Source organism: Pleuronectes platessa, chromosome 10 (assembly GCF_947347685.1).
Source record: "Pleuronectes platessa chromosome 10, fPlePla1.1, whole genome shotgun sequence".
Lineage (NCBI taxonomy): Eukaryota > Metazoa > Chordata > Actinopteri > Pleuronectiformes > Pleuronectidae > Pleuronectes > Pleuronectes platessa.
Genome location: NC_070635.1, coordinates 10,890,849 through 10,917,910, shown reverse-complemented (window position 1 = coordinate 10,917,910; position 27,062 = coordinate 10,890,849). Strand labels below are relative to the sequence as shown.

The following is a 27,062-nucleotide window of genomic DNA, read 5'->3' as shown; positions in this document are numbered from 1 at the left end:
ATCCCTGGTTTCTATTACAATTTGTTTCTGTTTTACATACAAAGACAATTTAAGTATCCATCTGTCCCTCCCACCTTCTATCTATCTATCTATCTATCTATCTATCTATCTATCTATCTATCTATACATTTTGAGTTACTGCGCAGGTATACGCCAGGGCAGTCGTCTTAGTCCCCATCTTTTCTCATTACCATTAATTAATGTACCAGTGTATGTATTTTTACTTTAAAATCTGGCAATTAACATGGAAAAGAGGAATAAAATAATCAGATATTTTTGTTATGTTAAAAAAAATCTACAAAGTACATCATTGGATTGTAAGCAGCTGAACCTTCTGTCTACCTTTGCACTAGCATTTTTCTAAATCGTCATAGGCAAGTTTTGAATGTATACAATATTTACTGTTATTATTGTTATTGTTATTACAGGTGAAAAATGTCAAACTCCATTTTCCTCTGTTGTCGTCGCCTGGCTCCTGCCACCTGATTGGCTGAACAGAATCCTGATAGCATTTCGTCACTTCCTGCTGTGGGCTGCATGATGGCGGTGCCCATGTCGGCTTCGGCTCGTTGACTTATATTCACTTCTCCGGCCGCTGTGAGGTTTTTACTTTCAGCTTCAACCCTGAACACAGGAGGTTTATGTCTCCCTGACATTACCCCAAATCCTCCTCGGTGAAGATTTGCGGAAGTGAACGTGTGCACGACCTCACGCTGCTCCGCGCTGCTGATGTTAGCTGTTAGCTAAGCGTGCGTTACCCAAGGTGAGAGCTGTCAGTCTGACCACGCACATCATCACCTGTAGTTGTCTCTGTGTCTGTGGACAGGATCTGAACTCGTGTCCTCCTCTGGGTTTCAGATCATGGCGCTGCACAGACTGTCCTTCAGACTCCGGCAAACGGTGAGGTCACAGCTAGCGAGAGGAAGCTGTACACTGTCATATAACCTGCTCTGTGCTTCAATAATGATAGGAACGTGTAGATCTGTGTAACTTGCTGCTCTGTGTACAGCTAATGGAAGACGATGTAGCAGCTGATCATTGGACATCAGCTCATGTCTGTCAATAAACCAACTATTCAAGCAATTCAATTCTGCTACTGAAATTACACATTATTCATATTATATAATCATTTAACAATCGTTTAAATACAATTATTACATATCATGCAACTTGTGTAGTTGTTTTTCAAAGTTTACAGTGTATGTGTCAAAATACGTTTCCTTTTCTTGAAAATTTAGTTTGGTAAAATTAAGTAGAACTCAAACAATGAGACGATCGATAGGAAAACAATTGCTAAGGATTTAGGTTTTTAAGGTGTTTTTAAGTTGAGTTTGTCCTGAAAATGCCTGTCAGACATCTAAGTGTGTTGTGAAATGTCAAATAAATGTAGATCACGGTACATGTTTGCATTAAATCTGTTTACATCCCTGAACATGTTCCGGTGTATATTAAATATTCCCCCTTTTGAATTTTCCCAGGTGACGCATGTAAGGAGCCTTCACACCTCTGGATGTGGGCAGCAGCTGGAGTCTGTGGCTGTTGAGTCAGATCCTGAACCCTTCTCAGTTTTCAGGACCCAGGAAAATAATCCAGTGAGTAATCAGACGTTGAATACATCTTCACCATGATGCTCAGAGCCAGTGACCACGTCGTTAAACAGCCTGGCTGCATCAGATATGTGTTTGTAGCAATACTTAATTTTATATTTCTTAACTCTTTGTGCCTTTCTAGGAATTTCAGTGTGAGAAACATCTGGGACAGTATTACACTCTGCCCTCTGCACACATCAGCACCGCGTTCCCTCATGGACTCCCCTGGCGCTATCAACAACAGGTGGGATCTTGTTTGTATCATTGCATAAACATAAGTTTTAATAGTAAAATACAAGGACAACAAGATTGAATGCCTGGTTTTACAGGTGAAGACGTTCAATGAAGCCTGCATGATGGTGAGGCAGCCTGCTCTGGAGGTCATCTCGTACCTGAAGAAAGCCGACTACAGCAAACCCGCGCTCAGATATTTATTCTGTATCCTTCAAAGCAAACACTCACACAGACAGAAAAGTAAACAACCTCTGTGAATTGTTGACTATTGTGGACCTTACATCAGAGCTGCTCAGACGGGTTGAGGGGCAGCGGGAAGACGATGTCTCTCTGCCACACAGTCCACTTCTGCCACACACAGGGGTGGCTGGTGCTGCACGTCCCGGACGGTGAGACGAACACAGTCACACGTGATTCATGGCTGCTGACTGGTAAACGGAGAGTTTCAGGAGTTTACCTTCTACATCTTCTCTTTGTTCTTTTTTTTCTATACAGCCTTCCTGTGGGTGAAGAACTGCAAAGAGCTGCTGCCCTCGTCCTTTAACACCTCTCGCTTCGACCAACCGTTACAAGCTGCGGAATGGCTGCGCCATTTCAAAATAACCAATGAGCAGTTCCTTTCAAAGGTAACAATTGTTGGGCAGTGTGCATTAATCAAGCTTTCTGCAGAGTCTTACACAGTCTGTGTAACATTAAAAAGTCCTGAAAATGGCGAAATATTAGGCTCTCAGTCTTAAATATATTTAGTCGAGTTTTAATTCAGTTCCTTTGAATAATTTTTAGAGAAATTTCCTTGTGGCATGCATGTTTGTAACATCTCTGTATGGTTGAGTTCTTTCTCAACGATCCAGATATTAGCATGCTATAATAAAACAACACACAAGAAAAATGTTGGACTGATAACTTATTAATTCAGAATTTATCTCAGTACAGTAAGCTTGGCTCCGGTAAAGTTTAAGGATACCTACTGTCTCTGGCTGTAGTGTAGAGATAACTTGGTGTTTCAAGGGTTATTGTCCCCTCTGCTACTTCACTTTATCTTCAATGATGGGGAAGTGTCAGTATTTCTAGAACTCTGATATTCCCTCACATGTCATCTTGACTTAGGTCTTGAAATTAATTTATTATGGTCTTAAAAAGTCTTAAATTGAACTTGAAGAAACCTGCGGAAACCCTGCTGGATCAACATCACTCATCAAATGATATTTATATAAGTCACTTAAAATATACATAATCAAATTAAGGCTTGTGGTGCTGGAAACGATTCTCACATTATCAACAAGCTCTCAGGCATTAATATTCCTTAAATGTGCCTTAACTGTGTTTTCACAGCAGTTGAGGTCACATGCTAATAAACATAAAGCAATTAAACTGCTGGATGAACAAACCTGAATCTATTGTAGTTTTAATCACAGTATAGTATAGTAACCTGTAAATCACTGTAAGAAACAATACTGTCTTATATGTAATAAAGTAAACAGCCACACAACAGACTGATCAGATTATGTTTCTGGATAATTTAGGATGTCAACTTTACTCAGGACTTTATATAGCGAAGTGTAGAGTGTTTACTTTGGCCCTATTGATTTAATCACATAATCACAGTCTTAAACATATTGACACATGCAGTTAATGCCAATAGAAACATACCATTGTGCAGTTAGGAAAGGCTTCAGACATTTATGGGAATGATTATTGTAAGATTAATAACACAAGCCTTACTTTTCATTTTGAATGTTTGGCGAAAGAAACACCGGAAACTTAAATGAGAACCTTGTTTGTATAAAAACAGTGAGTGAAATTGTGCCCTCTCCCTCTCAGATAAAGACAAAGCAGCGTTATGTGTGGACAAAGCGTGAGTCCACCGAGGAGGGGAGCTTACTGGGACAGTTGGTGGATATGGTGAGTGCTCTCTTTATTCTTCTGAGTAACTATTTTTGTGCAGCAGGAGGTGCAGTTTTTCTTACCCGCCACGATATAATTCTATCTGTTCGCTGTTCTTTCTCTCTGCCTTAGCAGCTGCCCCAAAGGGGTCATTAAAGTTTCATCTTTCACCTCGCCTGTGCTTAGTGCTGATCTATAGCCGATGAACTGAGCAGGGTGATGGATCAGCACAATGTTTTTCTACTACATACTGTCAACGGCAGAAAGAGAAGTGAATTTATGTGCAGCCCGTGAATTTCTCCTTTTTCTATGCTGTTGTTAGGCTTCTAATTTAAAGAAACTTTGGGACAGCAGCGCTGACGGGCTGTGTCTGGCTCGTCAGGGGGTTTATTTTTAGGTGACGCTGTTACTGTGAGCTCATTATTGGCTTTTAATGTGGTTAGATCTCATATCACCAGCCATCTGACAGCACAATATGAGACAAAGCAGGTTAGACTGACAGTTGTGGTATTTTATTTCTCACTGATTTTGTTTCACATCCCGAGTTTTGGCATCTGTATTAAACAGTTTGGTCTTTAGAGGTTTAAAATTAAAAAAAAAAAAAAAAAATTGCGGTAGATGAGTGTTTACTAGGCACGAAAATGGAATTTATTTCCTATGCAATAACCAACGCTCATTAACCACTTATTACCCATTAATCAACTGCCACGAGTAAAGAAGCACAGATCAATACAGACAGTCTGTGGTACTGTGAGCACATTGCTCCATGTGTCAGGTTCGGCTCCAGCAACTGACAGAGGTTTATCATTCCCTCTGATGAGAATCTAAATCTTTCATTAAGATACTAATTTTTATTACTTTTATTTATTTAATTTTCTCTCAGAACCCTTACATGTTGTATCAAAGGAATTGATTGGTCTGTGGGTGGAGCTCTGAACTGGTTGATTTTTTTTTATCTCTAACTTAATCTGCTCCGGAGCAGGTTAGCCGCTCAGCATTAGTTACCTTAATTACTTTTCCATTACTCAGTTTCACAGATTTTCTCTTTCTAGAGAGTTGTGTATTGTCACTCTTTCAGTTAGATGTCCCTTCACAATACAGTGTCTTCAGGTTTCGATTGTGTGTCCTTTACCGCAGGGAATATCCCGTGTGAAGAGCAGCAGTGATGTTGTCGGGGCGGTGATGAAGGAACTGAGGCTACAAAGCGGCCAGCCGGAGTCCAACTTTCGTCTGGCCGTGGCTGTGGATGGTGTCAACGCCCTGTGGGGAAGATCCACCATCAAGAAGGAGGATAGGAGCGCTGTGAGAAAACATATTTGCAATCCTGTCATGTTTCATCTCAGTGTCAACAGACGGGATGTTTTATGTGTCTCTGTTTCTCGCCATCATCAGGTGGAGCCAGAGGAGCTGACTTTGGTTTACAACCTGAGGAAGCTGATGAACAATGACTGGGTGAGAAGAACACACTAAAGGCGTTGACCATAGTTACATGAGAATATTTTATATATATATATAAAAAAAATTCTTATTTAAATTATTTCCTGATTAACTCTCTTGTCACAGACCGGAGGCGCCATCATCTCCACTGTGTGTCAGACAGGCTCCCTCTTCATTTCAAAATCTGCCTACTTGCCTCAAGAGCTGCTGGGAGAGGTCAGAGGTCATTTTATCACGTTTATCTCTGAAACTTCTCATCAAGATCTGACAGCAGATTCATCTTTCCTTCTCGTTACTAACTCTGGTTATTAATCAGGAAATTGTAATTCCGACCTCATGGCTGCGCCGCTCCGATTATCAGGGATCTGACTTTGAAAGATGACTTTTAGTGGAACACACAGGACATAATGTTTTGTTATTGATTTGCAAAACAAACCTTTTATTTTCTATGAGCAACAAGGCTGCTATTATATCAAGTAATATTAACAGAAAACATTAATTCAACACATTCCTCCAGACTCGTTTTACCTTCTGATTTTGTTTATTAACATTAGAGCCAGTTGTTGCACGCCACTCCATTTTGTGGAGAAACAATTCTTAACGATATCCTGTAGAGTGATGCACATTTATTCTTTAATCTGGTACTGATAGCTTGTTAAAGATTATAGAGAACCAGAATATTCTGCTTAGAACAGAAACTTCAACATGACAGGATTTTGAATGTGTCCTCACCCTGTCTGCCTTGCTCAGTTTAAAAGCCTGAAAGCTGGGAGTGTCGTACTGTGCTGTTGTGTTGTCGCAATGGGCTTTTACAGGATTATTTATTACCGTCATATTTATCTGCTGTCGGCTGCATCTAACTAGATCAATTTACTAATGGACCAATAAATCCATCGCTGTCAACCACCTCTTCCATTTATGGAGGACGAGGGCTGAACTATAAAACTGAAGGAAGGGTCAAATAACATTTTACTAAATAAAAATGGCTGATGCTTTGATCGCATAGTTTTAAATCATTTCTATTTCTATTCATGACCAGCCACCATGTTTACCCATCTGTGTGTCTGAGGTATATAAATCCTAATATCTGTATTTGTTTGAATATTATAGCAGGGCTTGTGTTGAATATAGTTTTGTCTGTTTGTGATCTTAATACATCTCTTAATATGCTGTTCAAACCAAAATGTGTTTCTCTGCATGAACACAACTGCTCTGCTGTCCTGTATTTTGACTTCCTGTCTCTGTGCCGCTCACCAGACGGGTTTTGACAAAATGGACCCGTTCATCCCGGTGTCGGTGCCCAACTACAGCGAGAAGGAGTTTGAGAGCTGTTATCTTTACTATATGGATCGCAACTGGCTGCAGCATCCACAGAGTAAGTGATACTGACATCGGAGCTTTCACTATGACGTTGTACTTTAAGTGATGCTGTTCGACTAACTTTTTCCCCCCATCAGGTCTGACAGAGGAAGGGAAGAAAGAACTCGTCTTTATGACCAACCGAAATCCAACCATGATGGAAAGAATTTGTTCCTCCCTGTAAAGACACAGAGAAACACGTCACATAGAGATATCAGTGTCCTGGGAATATACAAACTTACCAATGTCCATTTCTGTCATTTGTAAATTATGATGCATGTATGTTGCTTTGATAATAAAAAGTTGAACCAAGTGCTTGTGTAATAAGATGCATTTATTCGTCCCAAACACATGCACAGTCATGCAAAGGCACACTCATGCAGGTAGGGAAATTTAATCTCTGCTTTTGACCCATCTGGTGCAGTACACACAGAGCAGTGAGCAGCCATGTACGGCACTCGGGGAGCAGATGTTGGGGGAGTAAGGTGCCTTGCTCAGGGGCACTAGACAGGGTAGGGAGACTCTTGGATTTTTGGACTGATCAATCCAGGTTAGTCTTTTGTTGTCTCTCCGTGGAGTCAAACCAGAGACGAACCAGAGACCTTCTCTGCCCATAGTCCAAGTTTCTAGTCATTTCTCTCTTGATCATTTTTAAATCCAATGTAGAAACATCCCATCTTTTTGATGTTTATGAACATCTTCATACAATCTTTAATTTCAAGTAGGATGGATAGATGGAGGAATAGATGGATAAATAGATAAATAGATAGATAGATGCCACTGTTGTATATATTTCCACATACAACTTGATAAACTAATAAAAAGTGATGCAAAGCTGTTCTAAGATAAAGTCACTGAAATATGTATTTGGAACATACATGCTGCAGAAGTCTAAAAACATAAAATGATCTTGAATAGGATCAGAACAGTATAAAAGGTCCATTTAACCACATTTATTATCTATATGAAGATGCAGTGCCTCCTGGTGTCCGGTACAGGTTATGGCACCGGTGTCCACATGACAAAGTCACATGACTGTCAACACACTGCCGTTACAGGAAGTGTTTGTTTGGTACAAAGGACACGTGAGAGTGGATGGTAGAGAGAAACTATTATTTCCACTTATTCCCAGGACATGTCAGAGTTTCTTTCTGGACCCTGTCAGGTGAGACCATCTGCTGTGACGTGTTGGTGTTGTTTTACTGAATTAACCAGTGTTTCATTCATATGCAACTGGATCTACTTTGCTTGCAGATGAAATGGCTGTGTCACTGCCAGCTGCTGGACTTGTGGCTCTTGTCTTCCTCACAGCACAAGTGATCATTGCAACAGGTAACACAACACAACACAACACTTAAGACAAGTTGTGTTGTTAAGCTGAGAACCAGATCCCTGCTCAACTCCTTGAAATAACTCCCTTTGTCAACAAGACAATTTCAATGTAAATAGTTAAACTTTTTCCAATATTAAAACCACAGAATATCTGCTTCTCTTGTTATTTAATTCAAACGTTTTGCTTTCCAGTACTGGTTCCATTGTATTGATCAGTACAACCCAAAACTAAAAAATGAAATCATAACATGGGGTGTTCAAAATATCTGAAGTATTGCCAACTTAAAAAAGCACATTTCATTTAGGTATATCTACGCACTATAGATTGGCCACTTGTCTGTTTAAACTTTTTGTTATGTTTATTTTGTGTGTGTGTGTGTGTGTGTGTGTGTGTGTTGTATTATATACACAGAATGTCCCTATTGTTATTGTGACCAATCACCCAGTCTTTTGATGTTATATGTGTTTTATATGACCAGCCTTTATTGTTACCTCTGTTACTTTTGATCTGCTGCAGTTGTTTAAATGTTGTATCCTCTTCTTTGTTCCACAGTCGTTAAACCTTCTCACTCCTGCGTCTTCTTCTCTCCCAACAGAAAGCAACACATGTGTTGCCAGGAGCTTTGGCCATGGCTCCGTGGTGTGTGAGTGTAACTCCACGTACTGTGACAGTGTCGGGTCAGTGACCCTGCCCCCGCTGGGACAGTTCTCCTCCTACCTGAGCAGCGTGGCAGGCAGCAGGCTGGAACGGGGCCGGGGTCGGGTCCAGGTGAACAGCACCGGGGCAGGTGAGTGATGTGGGCTTTTGTTGTGGATGTCAGTGGCGTTTGCACAAGTGCAGAACATCTCTTGTGTGTATGTGTCTCTGTCAGGCCTCAGGTTGACCATCGCTCCCTATCAGAAGTACCAGAAGATCCGGGGGTTTGGTGGAGCGATGACAGACGCAGCAGGAATAAACATCCTGTCGCTCTCTGCTGGAGCACAGGACCAGCTGCTGCGACAGTATTTCTCCAGTGAAGGTAAACTACACGTTCTACCTGCCTCGTCTCGAAGGTGCTTTGTAATACCACAGTGCTGCATCAGAGATGTATGATGTTAATGTTCATTTCAGGAATATTCAGGAGGTAGATACAAATGTATTACTTATTATTATTTGCTTGTTAACTTTTCACACATGAACATAAAGTAACTAGAGCTTTGCACAAAGCGACCGCTTCAACACAATAAAAAGTAAATTGCATACAGTAGGGGTCCAATAAAGCATAAAAAACTTCTCTAACTACTTTTGAGAAGTTAAGCAGTTTACAAGTGGGAGACAGCTGCCGTAAATGCTAAATAAATGGGGCTAAAGTAAAGAAATCCAAAGACATAAAACATCAAGAACAACTTTAATCAAACTTTTTAAAAACAATTCTTCGGTTACTTTAGCTCCAGGAGTGAATTACTGCAGAAAGTTGTTGGTCCACTGGGCTTTGATTAGTCAGAATATGTAGTGATTATTCAGCCTTTGTTGTAACTGGTGCTGTGTCTCTGGCAGGAATCGGCTACAGCGTTGTGCGTGTCCCTATGGCAAGCTGTGATTTCTCCACCCGTCTGTACACCTACGCTGACTCCGCTGGAGACTACAACCTTGACAACTTCTCCCTGGCCCCAGAGGACGTCAACCTGAAGGTCTGTCTCTCTGTCAGTGTCTCACACACACACACAGACACACACACACATCCATCAGTCCCTCTCATCTCTCCTCCTCTTCCTCTCCTCAGATCCCACTCCTGCAGCGAGCTCAGGCCCTGTCTCCTCGCCCCCTGTCTCTTCTGGCCAGTGCCTGGAGTGCCCCCGCCTGGATGAAGACTAATGGTGCACTCATAGGAAAAGGCTCCCTGAAAGGCCAGCCTGGTGGCAAAGAGCATAAAACATGGGCTCAGTACTATATCAGGTGACGTGTGGGTTCACCTCAGTGGGATCCAGGAGGGGATGGAAAATGAGTTCTGATGGTCGCTCCCCTCTCTCCTCTCAGGTTCCTTGAGGAATACGCTAAATATAACTTGACCTTCTGGGCCTTGACCACAGGGAATGAGCCCTCTGCCGGACAGATGACTAACTACAGGTGAGGGATACACTATGAAACATCATTAACCATCCTCATGGCTTCTAAACATTCACATCAGACTGAGAAGAAGCTTTGTCTCGCTGAAGTTTCCAGGCTCTGGGCTTCACGCCTGAGGAGCAGCGGGACTGGGTGGCTCTGGACCTGGGCCCTGCACTGCATGCCTCATCATTCCCTCACACACACGTCCTCATACTGGACGACAACCGTCTGCTGCTGCCTCACTGGGCCAAAGTGGTGAGTTCAAGGACAGAGGTACTCTGGAAAAAGCCACGTAAACTTAATTAAACCTGAGTATTCATTGGTTTTGCAGAAATGTAATCAGAACTCTCCAGCCACATTAATGAATAATAGGTTTACTCTAACAACAGAAAACAGATTAGATAATACAAAAATATAATATTAATAATAACAAACTTTATTTATACAGTACTATCAAAACAAAGTAACAATTCTAATCAGGGGGCCTTCAGGGTAACATTAAAGTACATCATTAATACAATAATCGGATATAGTCAACACATAGGTAATAAAATATTGTACTAGGATTCATAAATTATGTTTTAAGAAGCGTCAGGGAGCTGAGGAGCTTCAGCTGCGTCACCTTTAGTCTTGCAGAGAGCCCTACTCTTAGTCGCGCAACAATTATCTTAATGCAACTTTGGACCCAAATAAGTTTCTAAAATTAATGTATGGTTAATTTTTTTTTGAATGATTAATAAATATAAGATAACTTAAAACTTGTGCTAAAACTATGACTTCATTAGCTTCTAAGCTGCTCTAGATAGTCCCAGTAAATTTAGTGCTTTTCCAAACCCTTCAGATACCCTGGTAAATAACTGTGGTGTTCTGTGTTGCCTTCATTTATGTGGAAACTCAGTTCTCACTCCCTTCCCTCGTCCCTGCAGGTCCTAACCGATGTTCATGCAGGAAGGTACATTCACGGCGTGGCGGTCCACTGGTACATGGACTCCTTCGTCCCCGCTGAGTTGAGCCTGGGAACCACCCATCACCTGTATCCAGAGTATTACCTGTTTGGCACGGAGGCCTGCGCCGGGTGGAGCCCGCTCGACAGAGGGGTGAAGCTGGGGAGCTGGGACCGGGCTGAGCAGTACGCACATGACATTCTAGAGGTGAGACCCTCTTTATCTTACGTGTGGAGGGTTGTGCTTGTTCAGTCACATCCACAGTAGCAGATGTGAGTCCTGACAAGCCGTGAGTTGAACCGGAAAGGTGAGTCACCTCCTCTGATACTGCAGTGCAGGTGTACAAGTCGCACTCTGCTGCACACTCTCCACACACTGCCTGCAGGCCATCAGAGCAAGCTGGAACTGGTGTTTTCTTTCGTCTGTCTTCACTCCCTCAAAGGAAATTGGACGCCTTCCATTCTGTCCATTTTGCATGGGTGCACCCGGCCTCCAGACGGCTCCAGACTCAGGAGGAATTTGTTTATGTAGATGTGTTGTCTTTGTGACATTTAATCTAAACACCAGGCTCCACTCCAGTTGATTCATTTACACAAAGTAACACCGGATAAATTTTAATCTGTGGGTGTTTTCTCTGTGGCAGGACTTGAATCACTATGTCGTGGGCTGGACTGACTGGAACCTGGCGTTGGATCAGACTGGTGGGCCAAACTGGGTTAAAAACTTTGTGGACAGCCCTGTAATCGTAGACTCAAAGCGTGACGTCTTCTACAAGCAGCCGACTTTCTACAGCATCGCCCATTTCAGGTAGAACATGAACCATCATCGCACTGTATGTCCCATTTTTCCTGTTTCATCCTCAGAGGGCAGCAGTTTGAGAATCACAAATCTCCTGTTTTACACAGTAAGTTCCTGTGGGAGGGGTCTCAGAGAGTGGGTGTGTCTGCCAGTCAGGTCACACACCTGGAATTCTCCGCCTTCATCAGACCAGACGGCTCAGTGGTGCTCATCATACTCAACAGGTACAGGATCTGTTTGAGTCATAGATTGTTCATAAAGATGGACGACTTCCCACCATGCGCAAATGAAGCCAAAATATCCTAGACATTCGTGCTGCCACTTTGTGAAAACAACGTCATTTGAAACCAGAGTTAACAAGAGAGATCGGGCAATCGAGCCGTGGTATCGAGGTCCCATCGATACAAACCAATAACTATTAAAACTTACCACATAACTTAACACTTGCACATATATCAGTGTGATAATAATTACCTCACATGTTTAGAAACTATCTTTTTTATTGATCAAAAACTTGGGAGGTGGCCGGCTTCATGTCCTGTACTGCAGCCGGCCACCAGGGGGGGATTGAAACAGTTTGGCTTCACTTTTGGGGAGCGGTCATGTCGTCCATCTTTATATACAGATGGTTTGAATGTGTTTAACTGATAATGGGTTGTACTGATCACTTTGTGTTGTAGGTCGTCGTCCGTGATCCAGTTTGAAGTTTGGGATCCGGCTGTGGGCTACATCCCCTCCACCGCTCCGGCTCATTCCCTCCTCACACTGGCTTGGAACACTCACTGATCATAACCACGACATCATATTTACAGGGGACTTGTTTCAACAAGATCCAAATCATAGAAGTTTAAGTTCAGGGAGTCGTCATGGAGGTGAAGAGGTCATGGTAAATGATATCAAGTCGAGCATTTCTCCACAGGAGTGTATTGCAGCGGTGCATTTAAAGAAAGATGGAAAAGTTGAGAAGTACAGAAGTGATTTCAACATTACACGAGATAAGCTTGTAATGATTGAACTCCCCATCAACAAAGATGGTCATTACTTTGAGTACGTCTTCAGCCACTTAAATGCACTTCTTTTAAATTATCTGCTGCAATTTTAGTTTATCTACCATGCCTTTCTGCAGGTTTTGTGATTTTGTTGGTCACTTAATTAAATTAACCTCAGCTAATTGCACTTTGTAATGCACCACTTCCTATCAGGGATGGTACCTTGAACTACTGAACGAAAACACCTCAGCAGAAAGACCTGTGCTGCTGTGTAACTGATGCCTTAATTTCCAGGTAATAAGATGCTTTAAGTGTCCTCATCATGTCGGAGCACTGAATAAATTATATAAATAATGTACAGAGTTTGTAAACCACTACGCTTGTTTCTGTTTTGAATAAAGCACATCTTGTTTTAAAGTATTCCATGTCACTTCTTATGTTTGTAAGTATCCTTGGGGGCAGAGAGAATATAAAAAGGAAACGTGTTAACCGGATTGTGAGAAATGAAAAGGAAACATTTTAAATTTGTCATTTATTAATACCTCATAGACATTTTTTTCCCATATATATAATATACAGTTTCAATAACCAGGTATTTCACATTTGTTTCTCCATTCTCAATGTTTTTTCCTTTGCAAACCGTAAGTAGTTGGACTAAAATTATTTACATCAAAAAAAGTGATAAAAATGTGAAACAAAAGACAAGTCATAAACAATAGGAATCAAATGACAGAGGGATGCCATCTGTTTAGAATATATACACAAGGAGGAATATGTTGGAACCTAAAGCATTAGATCATGGGTTGAGCTCCATAGATATTTAATTTCATTCCCTTACTGTTATTTTCAAATGTAGAAGAGTCGAAAAGGTGTGAGGAATCCTTTGCTTCCATCTGATGTCCTAGATAGTTTCGACAGCGGTACTAAAGTACTCGCTTGTGTTGTTTATCAAATAGTAAGACTACAGAGGATGGTCGCAATGACATCAACACCCTGAAAATGCAATCCCAAAAAACTACCAATTAAATAACCACCGTCCTATCATCCTCCTGAAACTATCTCAACAAAAAACATTCTACACTTAATAAACTACATTTTATTGCAGGGGTGCAGGTGTTCATGTTGTTAGGCCCAGGCTCTGTAAATGCCAAACCCTACTGTATTCCAATATGCCGTACAGGGCTCAGTTGCAGGTTTCAGCGAATCGTCAAGTGACTAGAGAGGGAATGGTACATGATATAAAGTTTCCTCACAGGAGTGTATTGCAGCAGTGCATTTCAGAAAAGATGGAAAAGGAGAAGAAGTAGAGAAGACTTGGGCTTGATCATCATTATCAATCTAGGCTGGTTTGTTATTAGGCAAAAAAAATCTTGTAGACCTCAACTGAGCGTTAAGACGTCTGTTCAGGTATCTGTGTACATGGTTGAGGAGAAAGGCATTGAAACAGAAAATAAAAATACAAAAGAAACAATAGACTGAGATGATTACAACTGCAAAAGAGATGAAGAGAGGGAAGTAGAGAAGCGCTTTTGTCTTCCCGGTGTGTTGGTGAACGTAGGCAGGGAGAACGGAGGGATGAAACGGGTGGGCGTCTCAGAAGGACCATCTCTCCTGTGTGCGAGGGTCCATGGAGAGGGAGGGGGACTCTGATGGGGGCTGGCTGCTGCTGTCTTCACCGTTCAAACTCTTCCTACACACTGGACATGTGTCATGCTGCGTGGCCACAGAACAGAATGCACATAACACAACATTAGCTTTAGGCAGTTTTCTCACAAGAGTTTCAACAAGAGGACTTTCTTATTTTACTCCTGTTTTTACCTCTGACAGTGAAATTGTGTTTTCATGGCTGTTTGTTGGTTTATTTGTTTGTCAGAAGGATTACACAAAGATTACTGAACCAGTTTTTATTAAAACCCAGTGAAAGGGTTGGATATTACTTTTATATTGTTTTTTGATTATCTTGTTGGAATTTAGAGATTTTTTGACACTGATTTGCCAAGGACTAATTCATGAATCTTGATTAAATAAAAAAATCTGTCTGATATCTATAATTGTGTGTGATTTGGTGTTTGAATCTAACCTGATGGACCTTTGTAAGTGCAAATGTAGTCTATGATGATTTGATTGCATTTGATTGACTGTGCCTGTCTGGTCACTCAAAACATACGTAAGCCAAGTTCAAATTCAGCTACGCTTTAATTAAGCATCAAACTATGTATTCAACACGTCTGCACAAATGTTATCTATTAGACCTTCTTTTACTGAAAGTGATTCTAAGTTTAGTTTAAGGACGGTAATATCCTACATTTTGTATTATTGTTGACAAGTATCACAAGACCACTAAAGCCAGGTATGATTACTCAAGCTAACTAATAAGCTACTACATTTTTTTTGTAGCTTATTAATCTCAAGAACACAATCACTCTGTACATTATATTATTGTTTTATGAAACAAATTTTATTTTATTACTGCTTTGTTTTCTGTATTATAACTCTGGTCTGTCTTAATTGATTCTTCTTTATTTATTACTTACTTAACCACCAATTTGTTTTTGTTAACAAAGCCTCCCTGCAAACGTGAGTCCCTCATTTGTACTGAAAAATGGTTTAATTAATAAACATTCTTGAAACCCGCTTCCCTAGGTAACACGTTCCTTCATTATAATAAACGAGGGAAATGTTTATATTCAGGATATATCACGCACAGTACATGGTTCTGCTGATGGAAATGTTCATTGGGCATCAAATGAATCTGAAGCATTATTTACGTGCTTAGCTGTTCTGGGATATTAGTAAGGTTTTCAAATGAAATTCTTCTAATGTATAAGGTGCTATTAAATATTTTCCTTTGGTTTCACAGACAGGGGGTATCGGATTATTGTTTTTGGTGTCTTCATGGTATTTATCGATAACAGAAATATATAATATCGCCGGCATCACCATTTAAATTTACCCTGAGGTTTCTATGTGGATTCCCAAGAAGCCAAAACATGTGTAAAAATGTCATGAGTGCTGTTAACATCAAATACACTGTGTGCACCACTACATGTGAGGAAGCGAAGTATATCTTCTTTGATGTGACTCACCATTTCCAGCCATGGCACTATACAGTCTGAATGAAAGAAGTGGTTACAGGGTAACTGTCTGACTGGCTCTCCAACTGTGAAGTCCTCTTTGCACACTGGACATTCCATACAGCAGTCTGAAAGGAGAAACCATACACATGTTTAATCCTTCCCTTTGTATTAATATTCCTGTGTTTTCAAGAAGGACTTGAGGTGATACCAGGCTGCTGAGGATGACTAGTGAATAAAAACACAGACAAAAAGCCTGACTAATCACATAGAGCGCCATTAATCCCAACAGATCAGCTATCAACAGCTAGGCTGCACAATCAACCACAATGTTACAGCTCAGTGGTAAAATAGGACACACTGCATTCACACGAGGCGCAGCCCAGAAAGACAGGACGTCATCTTGAAATAATTTATGGAACAACCGGTTGATACTCTCAAGGTTAATGGGCATTTCTCCTCAAACACCAACAGTTTCAGAGGCTTCTCTTGGCAGTTGGCAACAGAATATAAACACAATTGCCTGTTCATGCTGTGTCTGAAATGCAGCAAAGACTTCTAACCAAATAAGCATCTATTTACATAATGACAAATGTGTTCCTAGCCATTGTTTTTACTGAAAGTGTACAACTTTATACATGTCCAGCAAGAAATATTTAAATTTGTAGTTAAGGATTGCACAACAAACAACGCTGCTTCCTTACCGGCTTGTTCCTGAGATATATTGACAGTCGGGAGAGAAGAGATCTTCTCTTTCTCTGCTGGAGGAGGTCCTGTGTTTTCCAGCTGACCTAGTAGCTACATAAAAACACACCCATGTAAATTGAAGACCATTTAAACAGCGACACATATACAAAGTCAGATGTTCTTTTAAGTTTGGTTTACTTGTGTGATCACAGCGTCTAACCCTCCCTGTCCCCAGGCGTAGTCCCCAGGGTTAGAGTGCAGCATCCCTGTCCTGAAAAAGATACAGATGACTCAGGCTGATCAAAAACTGCAACAACATGACTACCCTGGCAGACACGGTGATGCTACTGTGATGTCATCTTACCATGAGAGCGGAGGTGAGCTAGAGACTCCAGAGTTGGCAAAGAGGCCAGCAAGAAACTGTTGCACAATCCTAGCACACAGAGAAAAGAGAAAATACAGATAAGTTAATGTAATTGCCAAAAAAAAGAAGAGTGAAGATTGTAGAGGCATAAATAGCACTGTCATTATAATGAGTGGGAGTATGTGAGGCGGACAAAAATGCCAAAAGAATGCATTTACTTCAGACATTAACTCACCCTTCCACAGCGGGCGAGCGGTCAGGCCTGCTGCTGCCTCTAGAACGGTATCTTCTCTGGCTGTGCAGGCGAGGGGGGCGGCCCGGTCCCCAGTGATCCCCCGCCCCTAGTAGACCCCCCATGGGTCCCCCAAGGCCTGCTGGGACTGACCCCCCGATTGGTCCCCCTCCCAACCCCCCCAGGTCACTGAGACCTCCCAGCCGTCCTCCAGGGAGCCGGGGTTCTGAGTCAGGGGTGTCATTGTCTGTTGTAAACGGCCGCTCCAGTAACAACAGGTGCCATAGCTACGGGAATATCAGGATACGACAGGGAGGGAAAACAGATCAAGGTTTGAAGAGAGATGGGGTTTCAGACAGAAGGAGGGAAATTAGAGGAAACAATAGTAAAATGATGAACAGGGAGAGAAGAAAGGGGGAAAGGCAGGGGAGGTAAAAAAGTTATTAAAACACATGAAATTATCGCAATCCATCCACTTTGCAAACTTCCCCACCCTGTTCTCCAAACACATGTGTGACAGCTTGTACCTCTGCAAACTGTGTGGCTGTGTCATCTATCCCATTTGCACCACCCTCTAGGAGACTGAGAAAAAGGGGACAGAAGACAGTATAGTTTTAACCTGCGACAAAACTGTAGAATGAGCCTCAAAACTTCAACAGCGTAACATGTACACTAACACTAACAGGACTTAACACGTCTTCTTTTCTATGGACTTGGTGTTGAGTAGATAACAACAATAATAGACATATCTTACCTGGAGTCTTCTGTTACTTCCTCTATGAACCCTGAATCACATCTCGGACAGATGTACTCCTGCAAAGAGACGCAACAAAGACTGAGTCACAGAGGTGAGGAAAAACAGACAAATAGAAAAAGGTGACACATTCCAACGTCTTATTTCCTTAACAAACTTTCCGATAACAGTTGACAATATTATAAAATAGAAACGAGCTGCAAGATTTCCACCTAGAGAATCAGGAACCAAAAAAATAACGTTTGCTTTAGAAATGTCTCTTTACACCATACTTGAAAACACAGTAGTGACAAGCTGGTACCTGGAAATATTCACCCAGCCCTTGGAGTGAATCATAAATCACTGTAAAGACTTTGGGCTGACTGGCTTTGACAATGACATAACACTGTGTCAGAGGATAATATCTGTCATATTTGTACGATGGCCTGTGTTTTATGAATGTAACCCAGAAGGAAGAGCTCATCGGCCAACCACACCTCACATATGCAGTGTTTTTAAAACCACTCTAACAGAATGAGGAAAAGACTCCTGTCCGCTGGGTCAGCCAGATCACGTGTTGTTCACTCAATGTTAGCAAGAGTTCCTCAACGTGAGTTCCTTTAATATACAGACAGGGCTGTGACAGATTAGACAGATACTTAAGCTTTATCATTATTATGTTCAATTTGTAGATGAATAATCATGTTAATTGTGTTTCTTCACTCAGAGGTTAACCTCTCTGTTGTATAAATGGACAAATGATTGACAGATGATCCTTGGTATATACTGAGGTTGTCTTGGGGTTATAAACTGTGTTGGCTCAGTCAAGACACGCAATAGGATTGAGAGAGTCAGTCACAAAGCAGGCAGGAATTACCCTCAGCCACAACACATAAAAAAGGATTTAGTCTCTTCAGCATTTTCAGTTTTGGTTGATCTGATATTGATTTAATAGTTTGACAGATAAATTATTTGGTCAATACAGTAATTAAACAAATAGAAATGTTTATCACAATCTCCTTAAGAACAAGTCGACGTCTTCAGATCCCAAAGATACTAACAGTTTACATGAAAGATGATGACAACGAGCAAATCATGTGAAAAACTGAAAATAATAATACATCACATGAAATCACAAGGCGAGATAAAGGAAATTGAAAAAAGCTTTAGCAGTATTGGTTCAGATCTATTTTCTGACTATCAACCAACTGATTATATATATATATATATATAATAATCATAATCATTTCAGCTCCCGTCTGTAAAATGCCCTACAGCCTCCAGAATAAACACAAGTTGAATCAACACATCTTAAAGCTAGTTTTAATAAAACCTGAACATATTAACATTGAAGCTATATTATCCTGCAGATATGTTGTGTTTGAATGGATTCATTTGAATTATTAATTTGTCTTCTGTCGACCCGTTTAAAAAACTGCTCAACACTTATTTTTATGATCTTGCTTTTAATTAATTCAGCCATTTCCTTTCTTGTCTTGTAATCTGAACCTTTCTTTAAACCTTTATTCACACATATTTGGGTTTAAATCGGAAATCTTCACTGTACAGGCGGTAGAGATGCATTTTAAAGCAGCTGAAGGTTAATAGAAGTCCGACCAGACATAGATCTCGTCACTCTGCCTTCACTTTTAATTTTAAAATTGAAACTAAACGTGATCGCGAACCAGAAAAGTCCCCAACTCTCCTCCCAGGATTGTTTACCAAGAAACAATCTCTGAAAACGAAAGCAACCCGGCGTTACAACAAAGCCTAACACCAATTTAAATGACAAAGTAGTAACACACAGCTCTTGTCTCTCAGCTGTTTCTGTTGTCTCGAGCACAACACAAACAAAACTGAGCTAATGTCAACTGTCGAGTGTCCACAATGACAAATAATGACTTACACACGCGATCTAATGAAACGTGTCGACATTCGCTCTACGTGTCTGCTTTTTGAAGAAGATTCCAGCGAGTGTCAGGAGTTTATTTAGCGAGTTAACAACAACAAACGCTGCTACATGCTAACAGGCTAGCTAGGGGTTAGCTGTAGCAGCCGAGCGAAACAAACGGGATTCCGGACCGCGGCCGACTTGTCAACCGCACGAATTGTCCGAGAGAGCGCGAGGGGTGCGGGGAGGAAGGCGTGCGTCTTACCGGGAGTTTGGGATTGACTTCTCCTTTACAACAGTGGCAGAAAAATCGATGCGGGGGAACAGCCGCAGCCTCCGCCATCTTCCCCAGAGCAGCACAAACACTGACGTCGGTCCTCCACAAAACCGACGACAGCTGTCCGCCTCCAGCCCGGCATGCACCGCGCCTGAGCCGGGGGAAACCCGAGCGGAGCCAGACCAGACGAGCGGCCGTGTACCGGAAGTGAGAGTTCTTGTGTGTGTGAGTGTGTGTTGACAACGAGAAGAAGAAGCAGCGTGTGTTCAGGAAATGCTTAAAAACGACGATTTCTTCTGTACAGAAAGGTTCGTATAAAAGAAACAGTCTGTGTATGTTATGTTCAGCTTTATTAGCCACTAGCTAGCCGGTAGCTAGTCAGACTGGTCTGACAATTAGGTTCATCTGTAGACAAGCGTCAGTGAAATGTACCCAACTGGCGGTTTATTATTTAAATTAGCTGGAGTATGGATTATTGTATGACAATGTTTTTACACACCTGCACAACCAAGAAGACACATGTCTGTAGTTAGAAACAGGCAGAGTGGAACCGGGACTTCTACTCTTATTAAGATTGAGATGCATTTATTAGTCCCAAACACATGCACAGGCTATCTCATGCAGGTAGAGAAATTTAACCTCTGCTTTTGACCCATCTGGTGCAGGACACACAGAGCAGTGAGCGACCATGTACGTTGCTCGGGGAGCAGATGTTGGGGGAGTAAGGTGCCTTGCTCTGGGGCACTAGACAGGGTAGGGATCTCTTGGATTTTTGTTGTTTCGAACCAGAGACGAACCAGAGACCTTTTCTGTCCATAGTCCAAGTTTCTGCCACTAGTCCACCGTTTCTCTCACTAGTCCACCGCCTCTCGGACTTGGACATGAAAGTTTTAGGCATTAAAAGTGCAGTAAAAGTAAAAATACTTTCAAGTTACACATTGAAAAATAGCTTAATTCAAAGTATTGACAAAAGAAAAAATTTCAATCAATGTATTTTTCCTCAGATTTGTAAAATGTTAAATTTGAAAACAAATTATAATGTGACATTCATTGTGATAATAATAGATATAGACTGATATATATTTATATCTTATAAATATATATAACATTTTTGGCCATATCGCCCAGCCCTAGTTTGCTCCGAGGATCTCTGTTATCCTGCGACACTTCCTCTGTAGATTTAGGCCGACTGTCTCCTCACGACATCCCAGACACAGACTCCATGATGTTAAGATAATCTGTAGCAACCACAGCGATTGTTGCAGGAATCCATCTTCTTCTTGTCCCTGGAGATAATTCTCTTTTTGAGTCTGGATGCGTTTTTGATTTCGTTGTCAAATCGTAGGTTGAATCTGGGACTGATCTGACACCTGCTTGATGATATTAAATTGATAGGAATCTAAACATCTAAAGTGCCCTTGCCGGTGCTGTACATCTTGCTGGGTACTAGGTATTTCCAGTCTGTAGCAGTTTAATTGAAGTATCTTAACCCAAACAAGTCTCCTAACCATGGTTAAAGGAGAACTCCAGTGATTTAGATTTGAGTTTCCATAAAATTGGATGAGTCTGACATAATAGAAGGAGAAGGTCAAAATCAAAACAGCAGAGGCCAAGATGATCTCACTTTTTCACACATGAACATAGCAACCAATGTTGTTCACGTAGCAACAGTAGCCCTCCTCCAACATCATATAAATAAGACATTTCACACATTTATCTTTTTAAAGCAGTCATAGCTGTTCGAAGCTCCCACAATCACTACTCAGTGTCTTTATACATCTCAGTATTTCTTTGAAAATGCTTTGTTAAATTGATGTGTTCTGGAAAGGTCAACCTTAGCCCATGTTATAGTGCATATTAAAATACAGGGTTTCTATTTATTGTTGTGTTGATACTTGACTTTGGTCTTAAGACTAAACGTGAGCCCTTTAATCATTTGTGTGTCCCTGTGTGTGTATGTTTGTTTGTGCAGATGACTCTCCAGGAGGTGCGTCTGTGTGGTCTCCTGTTGCGGGAGCACTTTGGAGAGGTGGTGGAGAAAGTGGGGAAACACCTCCTTAGAAGTGGAGCACTGAATCTAAGAACCATCATCAATGAGACTGGACTCCCACTGGATCTGGTACCAGTCCTACTCTTACCATATCTAGACTGATATTATCTTTACCTTACATCATGGAAATATTATTATACATTACACATTTAGCATCATATACGCTGAGCTTATGATGGTGGCAAGTTAACCTATCCTAGATGTAATCATATCAATACACACATTGTATTTGGTTACCTGCTTTTTCTATGGCATTAGTCATTTTGCTACTGGTTTTTAATGAGCACCTAGCTTTTCTTTTTACATGACTGATCAGTTATTGCTCTAGAACTTAAACAAACTTATATTTTTGATCTATGTTTTTTTTAGTGCTTGCAAAGAGACTCTTGAAGGTAACACACTTTTTTCTTTTCTGGCTGAACTTAGGTAAAGAAGTGTCTGTGTGTGCTCGTGCAGCATGGGGCCTGTGTGTTCAGCTCAGGTCGTAAAGGACCCGGGAGTCCCACCGAGTATCTGACCAGCTGTAATCGGATTCTGAGAATTCTGCGTTACCCACGTTACATCTACACCGCAAAAACCCTGTACGGCGACACCGGAGAGCTAATCATAGAGGAGCTACTGCAGAGAGGTCACATGACCATGAGCAGCACCGTCAAGACAGTTGCTGACCGCCTCACGCAGAACATGGAGGGTCAGTATCTCAGTGTCTGTATCAACTAAGGACTGGAGAAAACCACATGGTGGTCAGCCGAAGTTTTCTATGTAGATGGGGAAACTAAACAAGTGCTCCCTGGTCCTACAAATCACCACTTAGACCCATATTAGCATGAATCTTAAGTATACATATTTGAATATCTTAAAACTGGAACAAAAGTTTGTCATTTACTTCCACAACTTCTGTCGAATTTGAGTTTCTTTGGAGCTAGAAACTTGAGATTTTAGAGCACCACTGACGTGTGGTGTTAAATGCAATGACTTCATTGTTACACTTGATTTGTGTGGAATGGAATTATAGAAAGTCACTGTTAACGATATTTGTGTTTCTTATTATAGAGGGACGCAGCATGGAATACAGTGAAGTGTCGTCTGCCTTCTCCAATCTAGTGGAGACTCATTTTCTTCAGCGCTGCCCTCCACAACCTGGAGCAGGGGGAAAAGACAAGACGACCGCAGCTCCTACTGACAACCCTGCTACTCCCGCTGCCCCTGCCAAGACAACCCTGCAAACAGCAGAGAGCTTCCCTGACTGCTACAAGGTGCCACATATGACACTGAGTGGACGAGGCAAACGGCAACTCTCGACTGAGGAGGGAGAGGACCAAAGGAATGCGAAGAAACCTAGACTAGATACAGCGGTGAGTGTGAACACATTTGCTGTCTGTGTTTAATGTCTTTATTTTATTACCCTTCTTTAATACCATGGAAAACCTTTTCTCTGTGTCCCTGACCCTCGGCTGTGCAGACACACGGTGATGAGGGAATTTACTGGCAGGTGAATTATGAGAGGTTCCATCTTCACTTCAGAGACCAGGCCATCATCAGTGCTGTAGCTAACAAGCTGGACCAGGTCAGGTTCACACAAGATTGCTCGATAAATGTATGACCTGTATTAAAGCCACATCTCACTGCTTTTATTTACATTAGAAGATAATTTATTTTCGATGAGATCAATAATCTGGAAAGATGCTATAACTATCAGTTTAGTTTTGAAATGATAGCAGCTCAAAAACTGGTATATCTTAATACCAAGCTTTACCTGTTTAATATGCACAGTTAGATTAGTATTCTGTTGTTTGTCATTGTGCTTTATCATGTTTTTAAAAATATTGTACCTTTTACATCTAAGACCAGCAGTGAGATAGTCAGGACTATGCTGAGGATGAGTGAGGTGACTACCTCGCCCACAGCCCACTGCACAAAGCCCCTCTCATCCAATGAGATCTTCCGGTCGCTCCCAAGCAGCTACAACATTGCCAGACCCATCTTAGACCAGTACCTCACTCTGTTGGTGGATGACCCGGTATGACCTCCGCAAGGAACGTTCCATTTTCAAATCTTCCTTCATATCCGGGATTGTTTTTAAGAGCAGCTTGTCTTTTCTTTTTTTCCCAGATGGAGTTTGTGGGAAAGGCTGGTGAAAGTGGAGGAGGGATGTATGTTGTTAGTATCCTTTTTAATTAAAGCAAGAGTCTTCACACTGGTTTGTATTTTTCATTTATGAAGCACAATATTCAGATGCTTTTATATTTTTTAACTCATCTGTCAGATCTACACAGAGCGCTGGCCAATCTGGCACGGGCCACACTGGAGTCTGTAGTTCAGGAGAGGTAAGTGTGTGAGTGTTTCATTGTGGTTACAGGCGATTATTTGCCATCAAAAACCCATTCCTTTATTCACTGTTGATCTGTTGTCAGGTTCGGCTCCCGGTCAGCACGCATATTCCGCCTATTGCTAAGGAAACGTCACCTGGAGCAGAAGCAAGTGGAGGATTTTGCCATGATTCCAGCCAAGGAGGCTAAAGATATGCTCTATACATTACTGTCGGAGAACCTGGTCCAGCTCCAGGTATGTGATGATGCTTTCATGTTTCCTCTCTATTCCATCTAATTGTAAGTTTCAAGCTTTTACCCAACTCTTGATTTAGCAGTGTGACACGAGAAAGGAAGATGAGTTTTGTTTTACTGTGTGTAGAATCCACATTGAAAGGGTCATTTAGGCACATCACCGCAAAAATGTCTCCGCTCTACCAGACAGAAGAATAAATATTACTTCCAGAATGCACTGTCTCTGGTTTATGTGTTAAACTAATGCCTTTCTAGTCAGCCTGCCAGCTGGTTTTTGAACATTGGGAAATGCAAGTTTAACGATAAGTGGCTTGAGAATGACGAGTAGGCGTGGCGCTTAAAACCTAGAGAAGCAAACTGCGCTGTTTGTCCAAGACTTTCAAACTAAGAACAATAGGGATCGAGTCTAACAGACCTACATGTGTTTATTTGGAACAATCATATTTTCACTCTCGGTGTCTGTTTCCATCACAAGTTTGGTCTTAAATTTAATTTCAAGTGATGCTCAAAAAGCTTTTATGTTGGACTGGTTAATGGCTGTAGACTCCCTGAGTAGGTTTTGGAGTGACTGGGCTTTTTCTCTTCATTCCCGCAAGCACTTGAAAACAGCAAACCAAAGCAGTCCTCCAGCTCAGCTGCTACCACACACAATTTGTAACTGTGACAAAGTTAAGACGACAGACTGATCACTGTAATGTCTTTAGGTGCACGAGGCGAGCTCCAACTCTCTTCAAGCCAATTCTCTCAGTGTATGAACATGAGCGACTAATCCAAGAAGCATCCGATCCAAAAACCTACTCTGGAAATTATTTGGCACAAATTTTTAAGATGCACCAAGTGAATGAGGCCTTTTTAAAACCACACTTTTAAAACACTGCAGCATGATCTTTCATTACAGGTTATCACTGTTGAGAATCTGATAAAAGTGACTATCAGGGAAATTTCACTGACATCCAACAGATTAAATGGAGCAGTACCTATTTTTTTGACTCTACCTAAACATCCTTGACGAACAACTCTTATAATTTTGATCTTCAGGAAATCCCAAAGACTCCGGACTATGCTCCCTCTCGTACTTTCTATCTTTACACCGTCAATCAACTCCCAACAGCAAGAATGCTGCTGCAGAACTGCCATAAGGTAAAACAGTGAGCACAAGTTATTCTCATCTGTCCATGATGCAGGTTTCTGCCTTTTTCTGATTGGCACATTTATTTTCTCTGCAGACAGTCGCCAATCTCATAGAGCGACGCCTGTTCGAGACCAAAGAGAGCAAGTGAGTTTCTCATCAATAATTCCTTGTCCTCATGTTTTCAAGCCAGAGGATTCGAGATGATCAGTTTTAAAAGATGTTCAGTTAATACGCTGCGTTACAGACGAATGGGCTAATTGGCTTCATGTTCCATTGACAGGCGTCTGCTGGAGAAATCCCAGCGAATCGAGGCCATCCTCGCCTCCTTGCAGGCCAGTGGGGCCGAGCCTGAGCAGCTGCAAGAGGTGGAGGAGATGATCACTGCTCCTGAGAAGCAGCAGCTAGATTCCCTAAAGCTTCATATCAACAAGTAAGGACACAAAATCACAAATCCATTTTATACAGTTGCTAGTCACCTCTGTGACGTGCAGGTGTAACTCTTCTTATCATCTGTCTTCCAGGTTAGATTCAGCAGAGAACCAAGTGGATGAAACCATTTTTCTTCTAGAGTCGTACATCACAGGCACAGCCTCATCCACATAGTAACTCATAGTACTTATATACTAGTACTATTACTTATTGTGTATGAACGATTTCAACTACGACCTTTTTATAGTTTATATCTGGAATGTTTCAGTTTGAAGTGGAATAAAATATAAATAGTTTTTTGCTTGTTCTTATTTTTTACTGCCTGCATTATTAAACGAATAAACGGGGAACAAGAAAACTTTTCAACACTTTTTATTTCATTAAAGAACAAACACAAAACTTGAAGGACAAACATACGACAAGGTGACTGTGAAACCATGAAGATTTCTGTATATTAAATAGAAGTATTGTGGTTTAATACACACTGGCGTTCCATACAATAAAAAAAGATTATTTACACAAGTGCTCCCGATGCTGGAAATAGTGGGTAGTGCATTTCTGTTTGACCCCCGTGATGCTCTCTTTGGTCCTGAAGGTCCCAGTCGCATCTTTGTACCAAACCAGTCCAATCTGTGGACTCATGTGGTCGTTGTCATGGCAAATGACCGTTGTCATGGCAAATGACCGTTGTCATGGCAGCAGACGTCGGGCTCAGTCCTCATGGTTCTCATCCTCTGCTCTCTGTTTGCGTGTGAAGAACCCCAGCTGATGAGGAGGGACATAAAGATTGATATTTTAAACACAGCACATTCTTGTATTTGCAATGTAAAAATACATATAAATACTCTATATCAGTGATTCTCAACCTAGGGGTTGCGAGATCATTTCTGGGGTTGTGGAGAGTATTGATATAATGTTTTCTAAATACAATTTACATATTTTAGACTAGGACTAGTTCACCCATATAAACCAAA

The 27,062-nt window shown here is 41.3% G+C and overlaps 5 protein-coding genes across 7 annotated transcripts in view; 3 read left to right on the top strand and 2 right to left on the bottom strand.

Annotated features, from left to right (window-relative positions):
• Nucleotides 1–501: 501 nt before the first annotated feature.
• dap3 (death associated protein 3) lies at nt 502–6,815 on the top strand. The gene is made up of 13 exons (XM_053432425.1): nt 502–763; nt 859–900; nt 1,479–1,592; nt 1,732–1,833; nt 1,919–2,027; nt 2,120–2,212; nt 2,319–2,449; nt 3,645–3,725; nt 4,845–5,009; nt 5,100–5,159; nt 5,271–5,360; nt 6,402–6,519; nt 6,602–6,815. Exons 2-13 carry the CDS (start codon nt 862–864, stop codon nt 6,685–6,687), a joined length of 1,188 nt encoding a protein of 395 aa, XP_053288400.1. The 5' UTR covers nt 502–763; nt 859–861; the 3' UTR covers nt 6,688–6,815.
• A 726-nt stretch (nt 6,816–7,541) lies between these two features.
• On the top strand, nt 7,542–13,075 carry gba (glucosidase, beta, acid). Its single transcript, XM_053432445.1, has 12 exons — nt 7,542–7,668; nt 7,758–7,835; nt 8,432–8,623; nt 8,708–8,854; nt 9,373–9,506; nt 9,599–9,771; nt 9,853–9,942; nt 10,032–10,179; nt 10,851–11,075; nt 11,512–11,675; nt 11,774–11,890; nt 12,347–13,075. Exons 1-12 carry the CDS (start codon nt 7,599–7,601, stop codon nt 12,450–12,452), a joined length of 1,644 nt encoding a protein of 547 aa, XP_053288420.1. The 5' UTR covers nt 7,542–7,598; the 3' UTR covers nt 12,453–13,075.
• Nucleotides 13,076–13,172: 97 nt separating this feature from the next.
• rnf115a (ring finger protein 115a) lies at nt 13,173–20,061 on the bottom strand. The gene is made up of 9 exons (XM_053432409.1): nt 19,902–20,061; nt 17,767–17,825; nt 17,540–17,594; nt 17,016–17,299; nt 16,781–16,849; nt 16,615–16,687; nt 16,434–16,527; nt 15,742–15,857; nt 13,173–14,368 (listed from the first exon to the last, which is right to left on the bottom strand). Exons 1-9 carry the CDS (start codon nt 19,977–19,979, stop codon nt 14,249–14,251), a joined length of 948 nt encoding a protein of 315 aa, XP_053288384.1. The 5' UTR covers nt 19,980–20,061; the 3' UTR covers nt 13,173–14,248.
• Nucleotides 20,055–26,446, top strand: polr3c (polymerase (RNA) III (DNA directed) polypeptide C). 2 transcript variants are annotated; one of them, XM_053432407.1, is made up of 14 exons: nt 20,063–20,221; nt 20,579–20,666; nt 21,886–22,032; nt 22,390–22,654; nt 23,017–23,318; nt 23,426–23,530; nt 23,810–23,983; nt 24,076–24,127; nt 24,230–24,290; nt 24,378–24,528; nt 25,566–25,667; nt 25,754–25,803; nt 25,940–26,089; nt 26,181–26,446. In XM_053432407.1, exons 1-14 carry the CDS (start codon nt 20,187–20,189, stop codon nt 26,260–26,262), a joined length of 1,764 nt encoding a protein of 587 aa, XP_053288382.1. In that variant the 5' UTR covers nt 20,063–20,186; the 3' UTR covers nt 26,263–26,446. The 2 variants fall into 2 exon arrangements, with proteins under 2 accessions (XP_053288383.1, XP_053288382.1); XM_053432408.1 differs by lacking the exon at nt 20,579–20,666 and having other exon boundaries at nt 20,055–20,221.
• Nucleotides 26,445–27,062, bottom strand: part of itga10 (integrin, alpha 10) — a 34,360-nt gene continuing 33,742 nt past the window's right edge. For both annotated transcript variants that reach the window (XM_053432405.1, XM_053432406.1), the window contains one exon: nt 26,445–26,853. In XM_053432405.1, coding sequence (XP_053288380.1) covers nt 26,800–26,853 — 54 coding nt within the window. In that variant the 3' untranslated portion in view covers nt 26,445–26,799. The remainder of the gene's footprint in view (nt 26,854–27,062) is intronic.

What these genes read in the sequence shown, in the direction of transcription:
- dap3 (XM_053432425.1), top strand. Translation starts at nt 862, where the DNA reads ATGGCGCTGCACAGACTGTCCTTCAGACTCCGGCAAACG. An exon ending in CCTTCAGACTCCGGCAAACG is followed by an intron (nt 901 to 1,478) that starts GTGAGGTCACAG and finishes GAATTTTCCCAG; the next exon opens with GTGACGCATGTAAGGAGCCT. An exon ending in GGTGCTGCACGTCCCGGACG is followed by an intron (nt 2,213 to 2,318) that starts GTGAGACGAACA and finishes TTTTCTATACAG; the next exon opens with CCTTCCTGTGGGTGAAGAAC.
- gba (XM_053432445.1), top strand. Translation starts at nt 7,599, where the DNA reads ATGGTAGAGAGAAACTATTATTTCCACTTATTCCCAGGACATGTCAGA. An exon ending in GGACAGATGACTAACTACAG is followed by an intron (nt 9,943 to 10,031) that starts GTGAGGGATACA and finishes GTCTCGCTGAAG; the next exon opens with TTTCCAGGCTCTGGGCTTCA. An exon ending in TACAGCATCGCCCATTTCAG is followed by an intron (nt 11,676 to 11,773) that starts GTAGAACATGAA and finishes TGTTTTACACAG; the next exon opens with TAAGTTCCTGTGGGAGGGGT.
- rnf115a (XM_053432409.1), bottom strand. Translation starts at nt 19,979, where the DNA reads ATGGCGGAGGCTGCGGCTGTTCCCCCGCATCGATTTTTCTGCCACTGT. An exon ending in GAAGTAACAGAAGACTCCAG is followed by an intron (nt 17,595 to 17,766) that starts GTAAGATATGTC and finishes CCTTTTTCTCAG; the next exon opens with TCTCCTAGAGGGTGGTGCAA. An exon ending in TAGTGCCATGGCTGGAAATG is followed by an intron (nt 14,369 to 15,741) that starts GTGAGTCACATC and finishes GTGGCCACGCAG; the next exon opens with CATGACACATGTCCAGTGTG.
- polr3c (XM_053432407.1), top strand. Translation starts at nt 20,187, where the DNA reads ATGCTTAAAAACGACGATTTCTTCTGTACAGAAAG. An exon ending in GCTCTGGGGCACTAGACAGG is followed by an intron (nt 20,667 to 21,885) that starts GTAGGGATCTCT and finishes TTGTTTGTGCAG; the next exon opens with ATGACTCTCCAGGAGGTGCG. An exon ending in CTGGACTCCCACTGGATCTG is followed by an intron (nt 22,033 to 22,389) that starts GTACCAGTCCTA and finishes GGCTGAACTTAG; the next exon opens with GTAAAGAAGTGTCTGTGTGT.